The 19477-nt window shown below is 40.9% G+C and overlaps 1 protein-coding gene across 1 annotated transcript in view; it reads right to left on the bottom strand.

Annotated features, from left to right (window-relative positions):
* Positions 1-6: 6 nt before the first annotated feature.
* Positions 7-19477, bottom strand: part of LOC126403032 (kalirin-like) — a 38054-nt gene continuing 18583 nt past the window's right edge. Inside the window, exons 35-55 of the mRNA XM_050065428.1 lie at positions 19045-19146; positions 18798-18952; positions 17028-17130; positions 15235-15396; positions 14860-15064; positions 10400-10450; positions 10142-10245; positions 8866-8997; positions 8667-8777; positions 7592-7662; positions 7447-7513; positions 7226-7329; positions 7056-7125; positions 5678-5764; positions 5399-5491; positions 4205-4255; positions 4045-4122; positions 3078-3263; positions 2823-2994; positions 2554-2699; positions 7-2451 (exon numbers count right to left, since the gene is read on the bottom strand). Coding sequence (XP_049921385.1) covers positions 2266-2451; positions 2554-2699; positions 2823-2994; positions 3078-3263; positions 4045-4122; positions 4205-4255; positions 5399-5491; positions 5678-5764; positions 7056-7125; positions 7226-7329; positions 7447-7513; positions 7592-7662; positions 8667-8777; positions 8866-8997; positions 10142-10245; positions 10400-10450; positions 14860-15064; positions 15235-15396; positions 17028-17130; positions 18798-18952; positions 19045-19146 — 2436 coding nt within the window. The 3' untranslated portion in view covers positions 7-2265. The remainder of the gene's footprint in view (positions 2452-2553; positions 2700-2822; positions 2995-3077; positions 3264-4044; positions 4123-4204; positions 4256-5398; positions 5492-5677; positions 5765-7055; positions 7126-7225; positions 7330-7446; positions 7514-7591; positions 7663-8666; positions 8778-8865; positions 8998-10141; positions 10246-10399; positions 10451-14859; positions 15065-15234; positions 15397-17027; positions 17131-18797; positions 18953-19044; positions 19147-19477) is intronic.

Below are 19477 nucleotides of genomic sequence, written 5' to 3'. Positions count from 1 at the left end.
CCGTAGGTGTGAATGTGAGTGTGAATGGTTGTCTGTCTCTATGTGTCAGTCCTGTGATAGTCTGGTGACCTGTCCAGGGTGAACCCTGCCTCTCACCCAGTGTCAGCTGAGATAGGCTCCGCCCCCTGTGACCCCTAACAGGATACGCAGTTATGGAAAATGAATGAATGAAACATTAACACGTGGACTGTCGACCTGTGAAGGCGTTGGACGATAACACATGAGAAGCTACGTGTTTGTTTTGTACCGGTGTGTGTTGCTCTTGACCAGCACCACACTGGTTTTCGAAAATTCAACCTCACCAGCTGCATTTGAAGGCAGCATTCCACCCTCCTAGTTTGCTGCGTCTCTCCCTACACCCTTCACAGTGCACTACTTCCCGCCTCGGCGCCCCCGTCGTGCACTCGGGAGGCGGCGTAGCTCCTTAAGGACCGGGGTGTTGTCTGAGAATGGCACCAGAGAGACAGAGAGAGAAAGACAGAGAGGTAGAGAGACAGGCAGAGAGAGACAGGTAGAGAGCGTGTGGAAGGTTACAGCTTCAGTAGAAACAGACGGTCACAGTAGGTGGAGTCGCTGCGCCTCTGTCTGTCAGACGGACGGACAGACGGGCGGACAGAGAGACAGACAGTGTCCAGAGTTAGTTTGGAGTAGCAGTTGGAGGTCTGGTCTATTTACAGGAACAAGAAATGCATAATATCCAAACTAACCAGAGCTGCACGCACAGGGAGGGGGGGCTGGGGCGGGGAGGAGGGGGCAGGCGGCGCCATGCAGGCTCCGCCCCTGCCGCAGCCAGCTGCTATGGTAACGGCAGAGAGGAGAAGGAGGGGGTAAGAAGAGGGGGGGGGGGGCGGCTCTGGTCCGCTAAAAAGACAAACAAAAAAACCTGGTGTCACCGCCAAACACGAGTCGTCATGGCAACGCTACACCGGGACACCACCTAACTGTCCGTGGAAAAACACACGCACACACAGGACGTCGTCACTAACACACGCACACACACACACACACGCGCGCGCGCTCTCTCACACACAAACATTAATATGACAAACGTTTCTAATTGAGGTGAAAAACAGATTCTAATATTCTTAATTATCATCGTAGTTAATCTTCATCTTCATCGTCGTCGTCATAGCAGTAGTGTGTGTGTGTATGGAGTGTGTGTGTGTGTCCTCAGTCTGTTTATACACACTATTTAACAGGATGACACGCAGAGAGAGCTCAGTTCTGATTGGCTGACGGGTCTTTTTCACCTCTTCTCTTCCAGGAGCCTTTTTTTTTTTAACTTTTATTATTTATTTTTTTTATATATTGTCTCTTGTTGCTAGGCAACCGCAGCTTCCTGGAATCCCAGTCTGTCTGGTGATGATGATGATGATGCGGTCTCCCTCCCGTTGACCCACACAGGGAACAGTTTGTGATGTTGTCAGAGTGCGATCGGTTTTGCTCGGGGGCAGTAAACTGGAGGCCGACCTGACGCCTGCATCTGATTGGACGAGGCGAGGACGGAGGTGTGTTTTGGCTGAATGTTGAAGCACCAGGAAGGAGGGAGGAGACTAACAGTACCTGCTGCTGGGATTAGTGTGTGTGTGTTTTAATACTGCAGGTAATCAGAGCCCGAGGGCGGAGCCTAGAGATGGCAATACGTGTCCCGACATGAGGGTCGGGACCCCGCAGATGGGCCACCAGATAGATCTGAGGGGGCGGGGCTTTTATTTTGTTTCAAGTCTTTGCTTTATTTTCTAAAACACACGGTAGTTTTAACTCAAACTTTCAATGGCGAGAAAAATGACAGGAAGTAACTGACAATGGCAAAAAAATGAATAGGAAGTGACTGACAATGGCGAGAAATTAACAGGAAGTGACTGACAATGGCGAGAAATTAACAGGAAGTGACCAACAATGGTGAGAAATTAACAGGAAGTAACAGACAATGGCAAAAAAATGAACAGGAAGTAACAGACAATGGCGAGAAATTAACAGGAAGTGACCGACAATGGTGAGACATTAACAGGTGTAGTCGTCCTGGCCAAACGGAAAGTTTCCCTGATGGTGGCACCGCAGGAAACATCAGGGCGTCACCATGGTCAGCAGTTGTTGCAATATTTTTGGGTTGTACTGAACGACCTTTAGGCGCCATCTACAGGCTCCACCTCTCACCATCATACAAAGTTTCCCAACATGCCTTGGGCCCTGATAGCGTGCAGTATGTCATATGTGTACATGTCGTAAACCGGACTCTGCTGTCGGGGTGTTATTGTGTATGTGTCAGTGTGTGTTGAGCACGCTGCGTGGCACCCAGCCCTCAGCGGCCGGCGAGTCGCTGTTGGCTGGCCGGTACACCAAACTCTGACCCTGCTGGTTGGACGCCAAAATCTGAACCTTCTCCCCTCGAAACACAGAGATCTCGTCCTCCCGAACCGCCACGAAGTCCTGCAGCACCAGTACCAGCTCCTGGAGCGGGTCAAAGGTCACAGTTAGCTCTGATCCGAACTTAAAAAAAAAAGAAGAAAAAAAAAAGTACGGGAGCATGACATAAAGACGGGGGATCCGAACCTGGTCGTCCTGCTCGCTCTCAGGATGAGGCTGAGGGGCGTGGCCGTTGGGTGTAGGTGGAGCTGACGGTGGTCGCCCTGACGACAAAGGGCGGGTCACGGAGATCCCGCCTTCCTTCCTCTGGTACTCAATGGGAGACTGAAGAGCTGCAGACACAAACAGGATCAGCGGGTTCAACTAAACCAGATCAAGGATTTCTAGGAGGTTCAGGGACAATTCAGCAAGATTCAATGATCCAAGGTGGATTCAGGATGTTTCAAGGGACTCACCTGACAGGAAGTTGTTCTGTGCGTCCAACAGGGTGGCTATCGTCTCCACCCAGGTCAACTTGATGCTGGCGGAGGACGCCTGCAGTGTGAAGCGCTCCGCAGAGCCACGAGACCACAAGACGAATTTACAGGGATCCCCGTCCACGCTGTCCTGCATCGCCAGGTAACTCACCTGATCACACACAAATAGCCACACCATTACTCCCAGTACAAACCGGTCCAAGTCTCGACCAGAGCGGTGTCAAGTGGCCTCACCTTGATGCTATTCTTGAACTGGTACCCCGGGTTGTTGGAACCTTTGCGCAGCAGCTCGCTGAAAATGACGATCTGTTCGAACAGGAAAACTCGGCGCTCTTTACTGCGAGATAAAACTCCTCCGTCCTGCTCCCAAACACAGAAGGTCTCCTGCTGCAGCAACTTCCCCTGAGACGTCAACTTCCCCTGGACAACAGGAAGACAGGTGAGAGTCTGTGTAACTCGTAGAGCTCATCAGGGTTGTAATCTCGGTCCTTTATATGTTCTGCAGTATTTATTTTATGGCTGGTTCCTGTGATGTTGTTAATTATTACTTGTGGGGTTCCTCAGGGTTCTATTGTCGGTCCTTTACATTTTCATTTTGGTTAAAGCTGTATTATTAATTTTTTTTGCCACTTGGGGGCAGCAGAATGAGCTGTAAACACAACCTCTGACATATTATCCTCTTATAAAGTAGTTGCCCTTAACACGTTAGCAAACAGCCGCCTACTCATGCATTCAGCAGACTCAGAACATTATCATTAACATTTTCATTTGGTTAAAACTGTGTTAGTTAAATTTTTTTCTAAGCTGTATTAGCTGTATAAACACAACCTCTGACATATTATAAATTAGCATTTAGCTAACGTGTACTGTGTGTCAGACATTTTCTGCAAAGTTCATCTGTCAGGTTCCTGTAGTGTTTTTGAAAGTTACATGTCCGACAATGTGTTTGTTGTTTTGAGTTGTTGTTGTTGTTGTTGACTCAGACTTTAAACTCTGTAGAAAATGGCTGCCATTTTGTTTCCTTCTCGGTTATGATTTTCAACTTTATTTGGGTTTTATTTCCAGTGAGGACTCTCTGAAATCTACCCTGTCTGTGGTGGGATGTCACTTCGCTGTGGTCTAACTCGGGGCGTACAGACAGACAGACAGACAGAGACAGGTGGACAGACAGGTGGACAGACAGGCAGACAGACGGGCGTACCTCGTATCCCTGCAGGCGTCCCAGGTTCATCATATCATTGCAGCGCTTCGGCACCAGCGACATCAGCTCCACGGCTTTCTGTACGGACACACGTGGTTGTTAGAGCATCGCTGTGGTGCAGCGGTCAGAACTTGAATATGACGGAAAGACCGAGACTCACCTCGATCTCGTCACAGTCCAGTCCTGCTTTAGACGTGTACTTTAGAAAATCCTGAGAACCAGACGTGAAAACTAGAGTTACCACCTTGCAGGTCTTTGACTCCGCCCACCAAGTGTCTCTGACAGTTTCCACTGATGTTTCACACACACAAGATCTAAACAGTCAAGGTGACTTGTGATGATGGCACAGTAAAGCTGACCTTTGACCTTTGGATATAAAATGTCATCAGTCAATTTTGACATAATTAATGTATGAATTCTTGAGTTTTGGCCAAAACATGTTTGTGTGGTCATACTGACCTTTGACCAACAAATTCTAATAACTTCATTCTTGATTCCAGGTGGACGTCTGTGCCAAATTTGCACATAAAAAAAATCCTTAAGGTAACCTTGAGATATTGCATTCACAAGAATAAGACTGACAAGGTCACAGTGACCTTTAACCACCAAATTCTAATCAGGGAGTCAGTCATTGTTGAGTCCAACGTATGTGCCAAATTTGAGGAAATTTCTTCAAGGTGTTCTTGAGATATGGCAATCACGAGAATGTGACGGATAAGGTGAAAGTGACCTTTAACCTCTGACAACCAAAGTGTAATCAGTTCATTCTTGAGTCCAGGTGGACATTTGTACCAAATTTGAAAAAAAAAAAAAATCCCTCAAGGAGTTACTGAGATATTGCATTCATAACAATGAGACTGACAAGGTCACAGTGACCTTTAACCAACAAATTCCAATCACTTCATTCTTGACTCCAGGTGGACGTTTGTGCCAAAATTTGAGGAAACTCTTAAAGCGATTTGGAGATATTGCATTCAGGAGAATGAGACTGACAAGGTCACAGTGACCTTTAACCACCAAATTCTAATCCATTCATTGCTGAGTCTAAGGGATTGTTTGTGCCTAATCTGTGGAAACTCACTCAGGGTGTTCTTGAGATATTGTGTTCACAAAAATGTGACGGAGGAGGTCACAGTGACTTTGACCTTTGACCAACAAAATCTGTCCTGCTCATTGTTGAGTCGTGTATGTTGGTGCCAAATCTGAGGAAACTCTTAAAGCGATTTGGAGATATCGCATTCAGGAGAATGAGACAGACAAGGTCACAGTGACCTTTAAAATGTGTCGTTAACATCGTTAAAACCGTTCAGAGACAGAAACAGTTAAACTGTGATGTCAGCTGATCATCACAGACCTTCAGCAGCAGCTGGTATTTGGTGATTCTCTGGATGGGTTTGATTAGATAGTCACTGATCGACATCCTGCAGCTGATCTCGTGCTGGATCTCCTGCAGACAGACAGACAGACAGACAGACAGGTTCAGTGTCTTCTCTTTAGTCGTCTGTTTGTGTTGCAGAACATACACTAAGATCTCCTTCTGTTCGTCCAAACCAAACCCCATTCAAAAATCAGCGTGTTCAGTGAAGTCTTGACAACAGTTCAACAAAACAGGAAACAGGAAGTGATGCATTACCTCAAAGAAGGTCTCGTACTCGATGACGATGAACTCTGACCTCGGCTTGTTCTGACAGTAGACCACGTACATGTGGAGGCGGCGCTCCTACAGAACACACACGCACACACACACGTGTTAACAGCTGATTGATTGACGGACTAATCGATAACAGTCATGTGACCCTCCTGCAGGAACAGTGTGATGAACCATCAGCAGCTCCCGGACCTGATGCAGTTACCATGGTGACAGAAAGTCATCCAGCCAGCAGGTCAGTGGTGTGATGCCTGAGTGTGTGCATTATGTGTAGGTTTGCAGTAATGTGTGTGTACATACACAACATCAGAGCTCAGTGTCTTTCAACCTGCAGGTACCCATAGCAGAGTTCGGTGACATTTGGACAAACTGTTTTTGTTTATGGACAAATTTTAGCGCCAGGCTGAAGCACTTGTTTGGACTGGTGGCGCAAATTCAAAATAATTGACACACATGTTCTAACATTATTATTTAACATATCCTCTAAGTTCCGTGAAGATTAGACCGACAAGTTATGATTTATAGTCTGATTTCTGTTAAGCCACGCCCCTTTTTTTGCAACTGTGGTGCCTCCAAGTAGTCGATTTGAATTAAGTTTTGAGGGTTTGTTTCTGGTACATATGTGGACATATCCTGCAAGTGTCATGATGTCTGACCCGATGGTTGCAGAGCCATTCTTATGCAGTTCTTTGGTCAGTATTTTTGAAACACAATGAGATGTCAACAAGCTTTTATTAAGTCTTAATGAGCTTTGTCAGATGATGATCCATAGAAAACTTGGTACGAATCAGACCTACGGTTTAGAAGGAGATGGCAAAAATGTTCTAAGTTGTGTAATGCCACACCTATTTTGTTGCAGTTGTGGCGCCTCTTGGTGGTAAATTTGAACCAAACTCTCAGGTTATGTTTTTGGTAGTTATATGAACATTTCCTGCAAGTTTTGTAATGATTCGTTCAACAGTTGTGGAGTTAGTTCTGTTTATGTGTTAAGCCACGCCATTTTTAAAGTTCAATAGTCAAGGTTTTTGAAATGCAACTAGAGATTAAGCAGCTTTTAATAACGTATGATGAGGATAGTCCAGTGATGATCCACACAAAATTTGGTGTGACTCAGACCTACTGTTTAGGAAGAGACATCAAAAATGTGTTTTTCAAAAAATTAAAAATGGTGGAAAATCTACTCAGGCGGACCTCAATGGTTTTAAGGCTTTTCTGTACAGCACATTGAGCTGGACTTGGGTGTTGAAACTCAAGTGACTTTGATGTACAGTTTGAGGGGCGTGGCTTATTTTTTGTCCTTGATTACAGCGCCCCCGTCTGTCATCTGCACACACCTTCAACCACTGGTGAAAACTGAACTCACGTGTCTGATGAAGAGATCGGCCAGCAGGTCATGATTCTGAACGCAGCGGTCCAACTCCACCAGGAAGAAGCTGAGAGCAAACACACACACACACACACACACAATGAGTGTGACACAGTGTGTGTGTGTGTGTGTGTGTGTGTGTGTTAATGTGTGTGACTGTGACGTACTCGCGGTGCCAGTCATAGATCTGCTGGATGTTTCCGAAAACGATCTTGTCTTTTCCTCTCATGTCCTCTGGGATCCCTCGGACCTCCAGCCTGGACATGAACCCCTGAGACACCCAGACACACAGACAGACATGCAGACAGACACACAGACAGACCGCACATTTGGATTTCATTCATAGTTTAAACTCGACATTCAGCTGCTGAAACTCGGCATGTCTCACCTCCACGATCACGCCCAGATCCTTCACGTAGTCCTTCTCTGATTGGATCATCTCGTTGACCACAAACCTGCAGAGACACACGGACGTGAGTTCACGTTCAATGCTCACACAGAGAGACACGTGTCTATGACGGTGTCTGTCTCACATGCGTCCTCTCAGGGCTTTGTTCCTCTGTTCCGTGTCCGACTCGTTAGAGCCCTGATCCGAGTCCAGAGCCTGAAGACAGAAAGGAGAGACGGGTTAAGCAACTAAAAACACCTTGATTCTAATCAGTTAATTTTTGAGTCCAAATGGACGTTTGTGCTAAATTTGAAGAAATTCCCTCAAATTGTTCTTGAGATATTGCGCCTAGATAACATTAAGTTGACTTGACTTGATAGTAGTGCGACGGACGAAGTCACAGTGACCTTGACCTTTGACTTTCGACCTTCTATGGTCAAAATTGAATCAGTTCATCGCTGACTCAAAGTGGTGTTTGTGCCAAATTTAAAGACATTCTGTTGAGCTGTTCTTGCGATACAGATTTCATGAAAATGCAATAAACGAGGTCACTGTGATCTTGACCTTTGACATTCCACCCTGTAATTCAATCAGTTCATTTTTGAGTCATAGTGGACGTTTGTGCCAAATTTGAGAAATTCTCTCAAACTGTTGTTGAGATATCAGTTTCACAAGAACGGAACGGACGAAAAACCCAAAATCATAAATCCGGTGATATAAAAGTTGACGGTCATCGATATAACTTCAAATATATTAATTGATTATTGATTCGTTGATTCATAGACGTTTCATTTTGATAAAAGATGTTAATACTCATTTTATTTTCAGTGAAACTCGTCCGGCTTTACACTTTGATCAGTTTTATATATTTTTGTAAATGGATTATTTTTCAACTGTTGTCAAGACAATTTAAGACGTCATGTTGAATTCTGGGAAATTTAAACAGTCACTTTTCACTACTGACATTTAATAAGAAAAAGCAACTAACCAGTAATGAAACTGAAACGTTCTGTTTCCAGAAACCAGCAATCACATTTATAAAGAAGTAAAATAAACACAGAGCCAGACAAAAGAATGAGTTGTCTGCGGAAACAAATTTACTGACAAAACTCGACGAAAAACTTATTGAAGACAAAATACTGAAAAAAATATTACAAACAAACAAACAAACAGCATGAACCACGTTTGTTTACAGAATACAGAAACAGTATGTTGTTTACCTCGGGGTTGTTTGGGTCTTTGATGATCTGCATGGGAGGTGGTAGCGGGGTGCTGCTCTCCTCCTCTGGCTCCTCCTCCCCTCCACTCTGCCCCGCCTCCTCCTTCCTCGCCTTCTGCACAAACAAACATAAACGTTATCTTTTCTCTCTTTTTTCTCTCATCCTGTGTGTGTGTGTGTGTGTATGTGTGTGTGTGTACCGTCTGTGCGTTGCCGGTGAGGGGCGTGGCCAGCTCCGTCCTGTTGTCCCGCCTCCTGGTTCTGATTGGAGGTTTCTTCTGTCCGTCAGCTTTTCCCTGACTCAGCCTGCGGACCGGACTGGTCAACCAGCGCTGCAACAAACAAACAAACAAACAAACAAACAAACAAACAAATAAACAAACAAACAAACAAACAAACAAACAACACAATGTCAAAGAGACTCACTTCAGAAAGTAATACATAAAAATAAACTACATAAATAAATATGAATAAATAAATCTCTATAAAAAATAAACTAAATAACATAAATTAAATGAAAAACAGAAACTATCTAAATAAATCGAGAAAAATATAAGAAATATTATGAATATAACTAAATACATCAATTAATTAAAAAATAATTGAGTAAATAAAGATTTAAATACAGGAATATATTTAAAAAACGATGAAAAAATATCAGTGAAATACTCAATTGAACAAAATGAATAATAAAATAAGTATATATATAAAGAAAGTAAATGATGAAATAAAAACAAAAATAAAAAAAGGAACCAATTAAATTAATGAAATAAATGAAAACCAAAAATATAAACTATACCAAATAAATGAAAAAAGTAATTAATCAAAATAAACCAATATAAATAAAACAAAATAAGTAAATAAAAATAGAAAAAGTAAATAATCAAATAAATAAAAGTTTAATAAACTTAATAATCTTGATAAGTAAATTAAAAAGTAAATCAAATGAAAAATCTAATGAATAAAAAAATAAAATAAGAATGAATAAATAAATATATTTTAAAAATGTATTAAATAAATAAAAAAGAATATAAGCTAAATTAAATAAATAAATGAATACAAATAATTAATCACAATAAATGGAACTAAAAACAAATAAATAAATACATACAAATAAACTTGATAATCTTAATGAAGAAATGTAAAAAATAAATGAAAATGAAAAATAAATAAAAAATGGGGAAATATAAAATAAACACATAAATAAAAACTAATAAAATAAATACAGTGTGTAAATAAATAAATAAATAAATGAGAGTACATAAATCAATATCTATAAAAAATTAACAATAAAAAAAGAAAACACTAAAATAAAGTAAAATAAAAATTGAATTAATTACTAAAAAATAATGAAGTATATTCAAAACATAAAATAAATAAATAAATATGAGAAAAGATTTGTCATCATAATTCATTAATTATAGGAATTCAAAACAACAACAACAACAACAATAATAATAGTGAGCCTGACTTTACCTTCAGCGTATTTCCGGTTCCAGATCCACTGCGTTTGGACCCCGGAGAGCCGGCGGCGCCACCTGGAGCCCCGCCCACTCCATACACCGTGGGGGAGGTGGCACCTGAGGGAGACAAACAACAAGACGACGATGATGATGATGATGATGATGATGATGATGATGATGATGATGATGAAGAAGAAGAAGAAGAAGAAGAAGAAGAAGATGAGTTCACTGTCCGTCAGCAGGGTGAGTAAATACTGGACTGTCGACTCACTTTGGGCGGTGGTCTGGAGCCCTGAACCTTCGGAGCCGTACAGGGCGGAGTCTGCAGACACAAACAAACAAACAGATAAACAAATGGGTTTGATCCCAAACAGGCCAAATCCATAAACAATAATAAGTAACATTATTTTGTAAGAGTTGTGGCCAAAAACATGTTTTATGAGGTCACAGTGACCTTTGACCTTCAACCACCAAAATCAGATCAGATCATCCTTGACTGGACGTTTGTGCCAAATTTGAAAAAAAAAAAAAAAAAAAATCCCTCAAGGCCTTGTTGACATAAAGCATTCAAGAGAATGCGTGACGTCACAGTGACCTTTGACCTTCAAAACACCAGTGACTTAAAGGAGATGTTTGTGCCAAATTTAAAAAAATTCCCTCAACCTGTTCTCAAGATATTTCCTTTGTGAGAATGGGAGGGACAGAGAGACAAAGAGACAGGTCAAGTTTAACCTTTTGAAAAACATATTTTATATATTATTATTATTATTATTATTATTTTATAATATTAACCAGTGTTCAGTCTGACTCTGCCACCAGAGGGCAGCAGCTCCTTCTCTGTGCACATAAACTATATATGAATAAATAAATCTCTATAAAATAAACTAAATAAAAACAGATATATGAACAAATATAAAGAGTAAATAAGTAAATGTTAATAAAACGATATACACTAAATAAAAACTAATAAAAAGTAAATAAAATAAATAAGGGAAAACAGTAAATGTAAATAAAAATAAATAAATAAAATTAACTAACTAAATAAAAACAGGATAAATAAATGAATAAAAAATAATCAATCAAAATTAATAAAAATAGAAAAATCAGTTTACTAATTAGATATAAATAAAAGATAAATAAATTAACTTGATAAATAAAATTTAAAAAATAAATCAGTACAGTAAATAAATAAATATGGGAAATAATTATAATAAATAAATAAATACTAAATAAAATAATATTTGTAAGAAACAATTAACTTTCTAAATAATAAATTAATACATAAATAAAAATACAAAAATACACTTAAATAAATAAATAAGAGTAAATAAAGTGATATTTTTGAAAATATTCAACTGACTAAATAATAAATAAATAAAACAAATTAATGCATAGAAATAGAAAAATACAATAAATTAATTCATTAAAATAAAAAGTAAATAAGAGTAAATAAAATAATATTTATAAAAAATAATGAACTTACCAAATAATAAATAAGTAAATAAAAACAAATTAATACTTAAATACAAACAGAAAAATAAAAATTAAATGAATAAATAAATAAAATCAATAAAAATAATAATTTAAAAGAAATTTGGCTAAAAATATTTTTATAATAATAAATACTAAATTGTTGTTGTCAGACGGGGCATCAGAAATAAATCTAATCCAACATTCAGAGCCTCACATCGGCGTCACCTTGCCGCCTCCGCGATTTGTATGTATGTGTGTGTGTGTGTGTGTGTGTGTGTGCACATTTATGGTCACCTTAAACAGCAGTCACGTGACGAGCGTACACAAAGGCGCCATACGATGAGAGAAATAAGTCACGCCGTCTCCTACGACGTCTTATATTTAAATATTTTCTTTTACCAAACGTGTGTGTGTGTGTGTGTGTGTGTGTGAATTTGTCTTTTTCACAGATCTGTTTTTTATTCACAGAAAAGTTGAGGTGAAACATTAACAGAGAGTGAGACAGTTTTACTTCCTGTCGTCCCCTGACAGGTCACTGAGGACCGACCTATTGCACACACACACGCACACACACACATGCACACGCACGCACACACACACACACACACACACACACACACACATTGTGTGTTGGGTGTGGTAGTTAATGGTAGACTAAAGCTCCTACAGAGAAACTTGTGTGTCCTGTTTGACACACACATACATGAACACACATACACACACACACAGGTTACATTCCTACACGTCAGCGTAGCCGTGACGACAGGTCGACACACAGTCACCTTGTTCTGTCACACGTTAACACACACATATACACACTCGTCTCTCTATCACATTAAAACCCACCTCGCTCGTCCTCTCCCTCTCTCACAATCCATCCCCAAACTGCAGAACAATCCCAGCATGCACCTCTGCTGCTCCGCATGCTTCAGCGTCCGTCCATCAACACACACACACACACACATATACACACACACGGGTTCAAATAAAGACACGGACGGAGACGCAGCCGTCTGTTTGTGACTCTGCTGAATGAGCTACAGTCACAGCTCTGGGGGCGGGGCATAACAACATGGGGCGGGGCCAGATAGTGTGTGGGCGTGGCTAACAGGAGGAGGATCAGTTCCTGTCACTGCTGAATAAATGTAACGAAATAAAATCTGTTCAAATGTCGTTAAAATAAAGGAAGAAAAAAATCTGATAGGATAAATTAATAATAACAAAAATAATAAAAATTTTAATAAACTGTGGAAAAATAGACGGGAAAAATGTTCTGTCTAAAATCAAAATAAATTACATACATAAAAAAAATAAAAACATAAATAAAGTAATTGTATAATATATATTTATATTATAATTAAACAACAACAAATAAACATTGAGACACATCTATAAAATAAGTCAAATAGTTTATTTGACTTATTTTATAGATGTGTCTCAATGTTTGTTTATGATGAATGAAAATGAAATAAATATAGAAAATCAATGGGAAAAATCAACTGCACACAAACATGAAGAAAAAGGATTCAAACTTAATAATATGATTAAAAATAAATATGTACATAAGAACGTATTTATAATAAGCAGAATAAAACATTACAATAAATAAAAGTTTTGAAGAGAGAGATGCAGTGATTACAATTTATAAAGTATAAATAAAGATAAAAACACAATCAAAACAAATCTAAATGCATTAAAATAAGAAAATGGATAAAATAAGTGTTAAAAAAAAACAATGTATGATATTAACAATAAAAGAAACATGCCAATACACACTAAGAGCAGGACGTCCCCTCAGACACTCTCACTGTGTCCTGCGGTCCAATCTGAACTCTGTGGAGATGTTTTCTGTCAACACTCAACAACAATACACAACTTTAATCTGTCTTTTAATGCTGGTGCTTTTTGTCTTCACTTGTGGGGACATTTAGTTTATCGTTATCACTTGTGGGGACATTTAGTTTGTTTTCTTTGTGACTTGTGGAGACATTTAGTTTTTTTACATTGTGACTTGTGGGGACATTTAGTTTGTTTTCTTTGTGAATTGTGGGGACATTTAGTTTTTTTTAAATTGTCACTTGTGGGGACATTTAGTTGTTTTCTTTGTGACTTGTGGGGACATTTAGTTTGTTTTCTTTGTGACTTGTGGGGACATTTAGTTTTTTTTAAATTGTGACTTGTGGGGACATTTAGTTTGTTTTCTTTGTGACTTGTGGGGACATTTAGTTTGTTTTCTTTGTGACTTGTGGGGACATTTAGTTTTTTTTAAATTGTGACTTGTGGGGACATTTAGTTTATTTTCTTTGTGACTTGTGGGGACATTTAGTTTGTTTTCTTTGTGACTTGTGGGGACATTTAGTTTTTTTAAAAATTGTCACTTGTGGGGACATTTAGTTTATCGTTATCACTTGTGGGGACATTTAGTTCGTTTTTCGTGTCTTGTGGAGACATTTAGTTTGTTTACATTGTGACTTGTGGAGACATTTAGTTTTTTACATTGTGACTTTTGGGGACATTTAGTTTGTTTTCTTTGTGACTTGTGGGGACATTAAGTTTTTTTACATTGTGACTTGTGGGGACATTTAGTTTATCGTTGTCACTTGTGGGGACATTTAGTTTAATATGTGACTTGTGGGGACATTTAGTTTAATATGTGACTTGTGGGGACATTTAGTTTGTGGGGACATTAAGATTAGTTTGTGACTAGTGGGGACATTTAGTTTGTTTTATTTGTGAGCTGGGGGGACATTTGTATTGTTACGTTACTTGTGGGGACAGGAACTAATGGACTGACATCATAAAGACTCGTGTCCACCTCTGGCTGTCTCAGTACCTAAACTGTCAAAATGTCTTCGGCATGTAAAGTCCGTCCCAGGACTGCAGACTTGGACAGAAGCTCAAAAGAAACATAAGACACAGTTCCAGATGTGTCCTCAAAAGTATGGAAAGTCCTGGTTGATTATGAGTTGCAGGAGACACACACATACACAATCACACACACACACACACACACACACACACACACACACAAAGACCTGTGCGTGTGTGTGAACTTTACAAACTGGGATTTAAATATTTAGTGGACACGGAGACGGAGACGGACAGGATGTGGGACATCACAGCAACACTGTGGGGTCGCCTGAGGATGTTTAAAGTTCCCTCTGTGTAAACAGGAAGTGACATAGAGCAAACACAGGAAGTGCTGGTGCAGGAATATGAGGTCATGTGAGGGCGGAGACATGTTGGTCAGATACTCACCCCTCCCAGCGCTGACGTTAGAGGATGAGTTGGACGCGTTGGAGGACGAGGTGGTTGTGGTGGAGGACGAGTTGAAGGAGGAGGAGGTGGTGGTGCACGTAGAGGAGGTGCTGGAGGAGGTGGTGGAGGCCGGGATGAGCCCCTCCATGTCGGCTGCACTGTGGGAGTGTGACAGACAGAGGGCGCTCATCGGCAGTAAACCCTCCTGCAGGGACACAGTGTAAGAGACAGGTTACTGACATGTGGGGACAGTTGCTTTGTGGACGACTAGTGGGGACCTAAGTTTATTGTCGTGGTATATGAGGAGCAGTCATTGGTTACCTGCTGAGGAGACGTTTGATTGGTTACCTGCTGAGGAGACGTTTGATTGGTTACCTGCTGAGGCGTTTGATCTGTCGTTCTGACCAGACACCACTCGGGCCGTTCGGCAGAGCGCTCCACCAGCTCCACAGTCTGTCCACAGCGGACGCTGAGCTCTCCTGGTCCTCCGGAGGAGAAATCCAACAACACCACCACTAACTCACAGCCTCCTGAGAGCTGCAGGGACAGACAGAGGGACACAGGTGAGACACAGTATTTTAAAGCAGTAGCAGTGTCCTCAGTAGCAGGGACGTCCCACAGACATCTCGTCCAGAGTGGTGTGTCCTGCAGTGACATCAGCTCTGCTGCAGCTGTCTGGGTGTGGACATTAAAGAGACAGACGAGTCTCTGCATCGTCACCGTCTGTAACCCAACACGTTCTTCACCCGTCCAATCACAGTGGGGCGCGCTGAGCTCTGATTGGCTGAGATCTCTGAGCGGAGCACGTGGGCTCCAGCTGGTGTGAGAAACAAACACACTCAGAGTGTCTGCTGGGACAGACGGGGTGTTCCCCGTCCAAATGGAAGACAGCTGTGAGGACAACACAGACACACAGTGGAAAGCACCACAGCAGTACTTGTACTCCACTACATGTACGCGACACAGCTGGGAGAAGTACTCGGATACTTTACTGAGAGTACAAATACCACAGTGTAGCTGAGCTACAGAGGCAGATTGGTGTCAATATTAATTATGTAAACAAATTAACAGTCTGTGTGTTTGTGTGTCATCTGTAAATAATAAACAACTTGTGCAAAAACTGTCTTGAGTGGATAACATCAGCTAATTTATGCAACAGGATGCTGACTGCTCTCTTCTCCCAGGGAAGTTGTGTCCTCGTGGCGGGGATTGAGGCGGAGGCTCTACGGCTGTGCTAGCTAGTTAATTCTCGTCTCATTTTTGCTCTGATAAAGAGTAAATTCATGAATTTAATCTCCCCCCGTGCTGATAAACACCCTAGAGGAAACACTGACATGAAATGTATTGTGATATTTTTGTTTTAGCTAGCGAATATGAGCTAACTTTAGCTTTTTTGCGAATGGGGAGCTAGCTCGCTAACGTAATAAAGTACTGTCTTGACTGTATAATGTTATTTAATTCATCCAATGAAATGACTCTAACGCTTTGAAAAAACCATCGCTAGATCAATACAGCGTAGCTCAAATACAGCTAGCAGGCTAATGTTAGCTTGCTAATGCAGATGAATTTATAGCGAGCTAACGTAGCAAAATAAAGTCTTGAGTGAATAACGTCGGCTAATTCGTCCAGACTCCTGCGCTGGTTTACAAATGACATCACCAGCATCACCAGCAACGTTACGAAGCAGCTAACACCAGATCCGCTAACATGTAACTTAGCTACACAGCTAGCTAGCTCTTTAAAGTAACAGTCTGTTCTTCAGACACATGGTCTGCTGAATCCACCTCAGTCTCCAGTCCACGTTAGTTTCACTGCAACTAGCTTCAGTTCCTCCGTCCTGAACACCAACAGCTCACAGCCAGTGTGGGTGGGGTCAGAGGTCACGGCCGCCGACCCCACCCACACTTCACGTAAGAGCAGGTAAAGAAATAAAACGTACCTTGTGAGCAGAGCAGAGAAGAGGAGAAAGTTTCAAGAAAACAATCTGACGACTGAAGAGAGGAAACTCCCACACACACACACACACACACACACACACACACACACACACACACACACACACACACCCAGCCAGCTGCTGCAGCGGTGAGGTAATGAGACTGTGGGACACACCCCTCCTAATACACACTGTGTGCATGTGCGTGTGTGTGTGTGTGTGTGTGTGTTACCTTGTCGCTGTCTGCAGTGTTTTGTGACGTTCGGGAGGCGATGGAGACGGTGTCAGGCTGACTGCTGGCATCACCCAGACTGTCTGCGTCCTCACTGGTCTCCCTGAGACAGACAGAGAGACAGTGAGACAGACAGAGAGACATGTTTTTCCTGAGTGATGTAAAATACACCTTGTGGCCAAAAGTATGTGGACGCCCTTTCCACATGTTTCAGTTCAGTTTGGTCCCTTAATTTATCCCTTAAAACACAACTAACACTCAAATCACCTAAATTAAAGCGTGTTCGTATTGTACTTTAAAAAGACAAGGACACTGATATTCAAAAAGCCCTTAAGTAAGTGGATTTAAGGGAGAATTTCCCCTTGACTTACATATTAATAAGATTAAAGGGGTTGTGATTTACATGAAGCCTCAGCTGCATATTAAAGGATGTATGGAGGCACATTTGTGTCAATATTTGTGTCAGAAGACAGTCAGTGTAAATGTGTAATCTGTAAATATAAAACAAAATAATTGATTATTAAAATAAAACAAACAAATTTCACAAATATCTGTTTCAAAGTTATAAATGTTAGGAAGATAGTCACAATTATCTGTTCAAAAGTTATAAATGTTAGGAAGATAGTCACAAATATGTTCAAAAGTCGTAAATGTTAGGAAGATAGTCACAAATATTTGTTCAAAAGTTGTAAATGTTAGGAAGATAGTCACAAATATCTGTTTCAAAATTGTAAATGCCAGGAAGTTAGTCACAAATATTTGTGAGAAAGTTGTAAATGTTAGTTAGATAGTCACAATTATCTGTTCAAAAGTTGTAAATGCTAGGAAGATAGTCACAAAAATCAGTTATAAAGTTGTAGATGTTAGGAACAGTCACAAATATCTGTTTCAAAATTGTAAATGTCAGGAAGTTAGTCACAAATATCTGTTTCAAAATTGTAAATGTGAGGAAGTTAGTCACAAATATCTGTTTCAAAGTTGTAAATGTTAGGAAGATAGTCACAAATATCTGTTTCAAAGTTGTAAATGTTAGGAAGATAGTCACAAATATCTGTTGCACTGATCATACTGACACAAATCTGCCTCCATAAAGGAATTTTAATCTGTTTTCTGCATGGAGTAAGGTTTTTTTAGGGGGTAATCCCCCCCACAAATTTACTAATTAGCATTAATGTCCCCACAAACTAAATGTCCCCACAAGTCACATATTAAACTAAATGTCCCCACAAGTGACAACGATAAACTAAATGTCCCCAAAAGTCACAATGTAAAAAACTAAATGTCCCCACAAGTCACAAAGAAAACAAACTAAATGTCCCCACAAGTAACAACTACAACAAAGAAAATGTCCCCGCTAGCATTACATTATCCCTACATTTTTACCTCAAGAAAGAGTTTGAGAGTTCAGTTAATTTCAGGCGCTCACCCCAAAATTGGTGGTTATTGATAAATTAATTTTTTATAACATGTTGAGGTTTTTTCTTTAATGGATTTTCTGCACAGTTGAAGGAGCAGTTAAGGGGTAATTAAAAATCCTTAGCCGTCCCTGAATTCTACACATCATGATTTTAACTTTTCTCCCACTGCTGGCAGCGTAACGCAGTGATTTCTGAATGGTGTTTGGTGCATCGCTTTAAAATATTCAGAGGACAGAATGTTCCGGAGGTCACGGCCGTTGCACAGAGGTCAAAGGTCAGTTATGTTTAGGAGAGCTGACGGATCACATGGTGGGAGGAATCTAACGTGGACATGTTAACTATGAGCGCTGACCTGCGGCTGATGCTGCGCTGTCGCCCCAGGGTGGGGTTTGGTGTCTTGGGGAGGGGGATGGGCTCCCGCAGTGCCCCCCGCAGGTGTCCCCGCCTCTCCTGGATCACCTGTCTAATGCTGCGGACCCACTCCTGCTTCAGCTCCAGCGAAGACGCCTGTGGAGACAGAGGACGACAGGTAGATGGTCCACGAACCTTTGAAGTGTGTTAACACAACATCAGTGTGTGTGTGTGGGGGGGGCACACACCTTCAGGACCGTCTTGTTGTCGGACGTTGGCGTTCGTCCGACCCACAGAGCGAACTTACAGGGATCCCCTTCTATGTGCTCCGTGACCCCGAGCTCTGAGGTCTGAGACAGCGACAGGAAGTGAGAGTGTTTTAGGGACAGGTGATCACATTTTCTTTTTCTGTCTGTTTCTGTAGAACAAAGTGGTGTGTTCCCATAAGTTTATGTGTCCCCACAGACCATGCTTCAATAATCTGGATATACTTGTTTACTTTGCATGTAGTTTAAGTCATAAAGGACCATTTCATACAGATTCTCTTGTACTGACAGTAAACTTGACGTCTAAATACACCCCATAAACCACCCATAATATGAGTTAAATCAATCAATCAATTTTATTTATAAAGCCCAATATCACAAATCACAATTTGCCTCACAGGGCTTTACAGCATAC

This window comes from Epinephelus moara, chromosome 16 (assembly GCF_006386435.1).
Source record: "Epinephelus moara isolate mb chromosome 16, YSFRI_EMoa_1.0, whole genome shotgun sequence".
Taxonomy (NCBI): domain Eukaryota; kingdom Metazoa; phylum Chordata; class Actinopteri; order Perciformes; family Serranidae; genus Epinephelus; species Epinephelus moara.
This window is presented reverse-complemented; position numbering and strand designations above follow the sequence as displayed.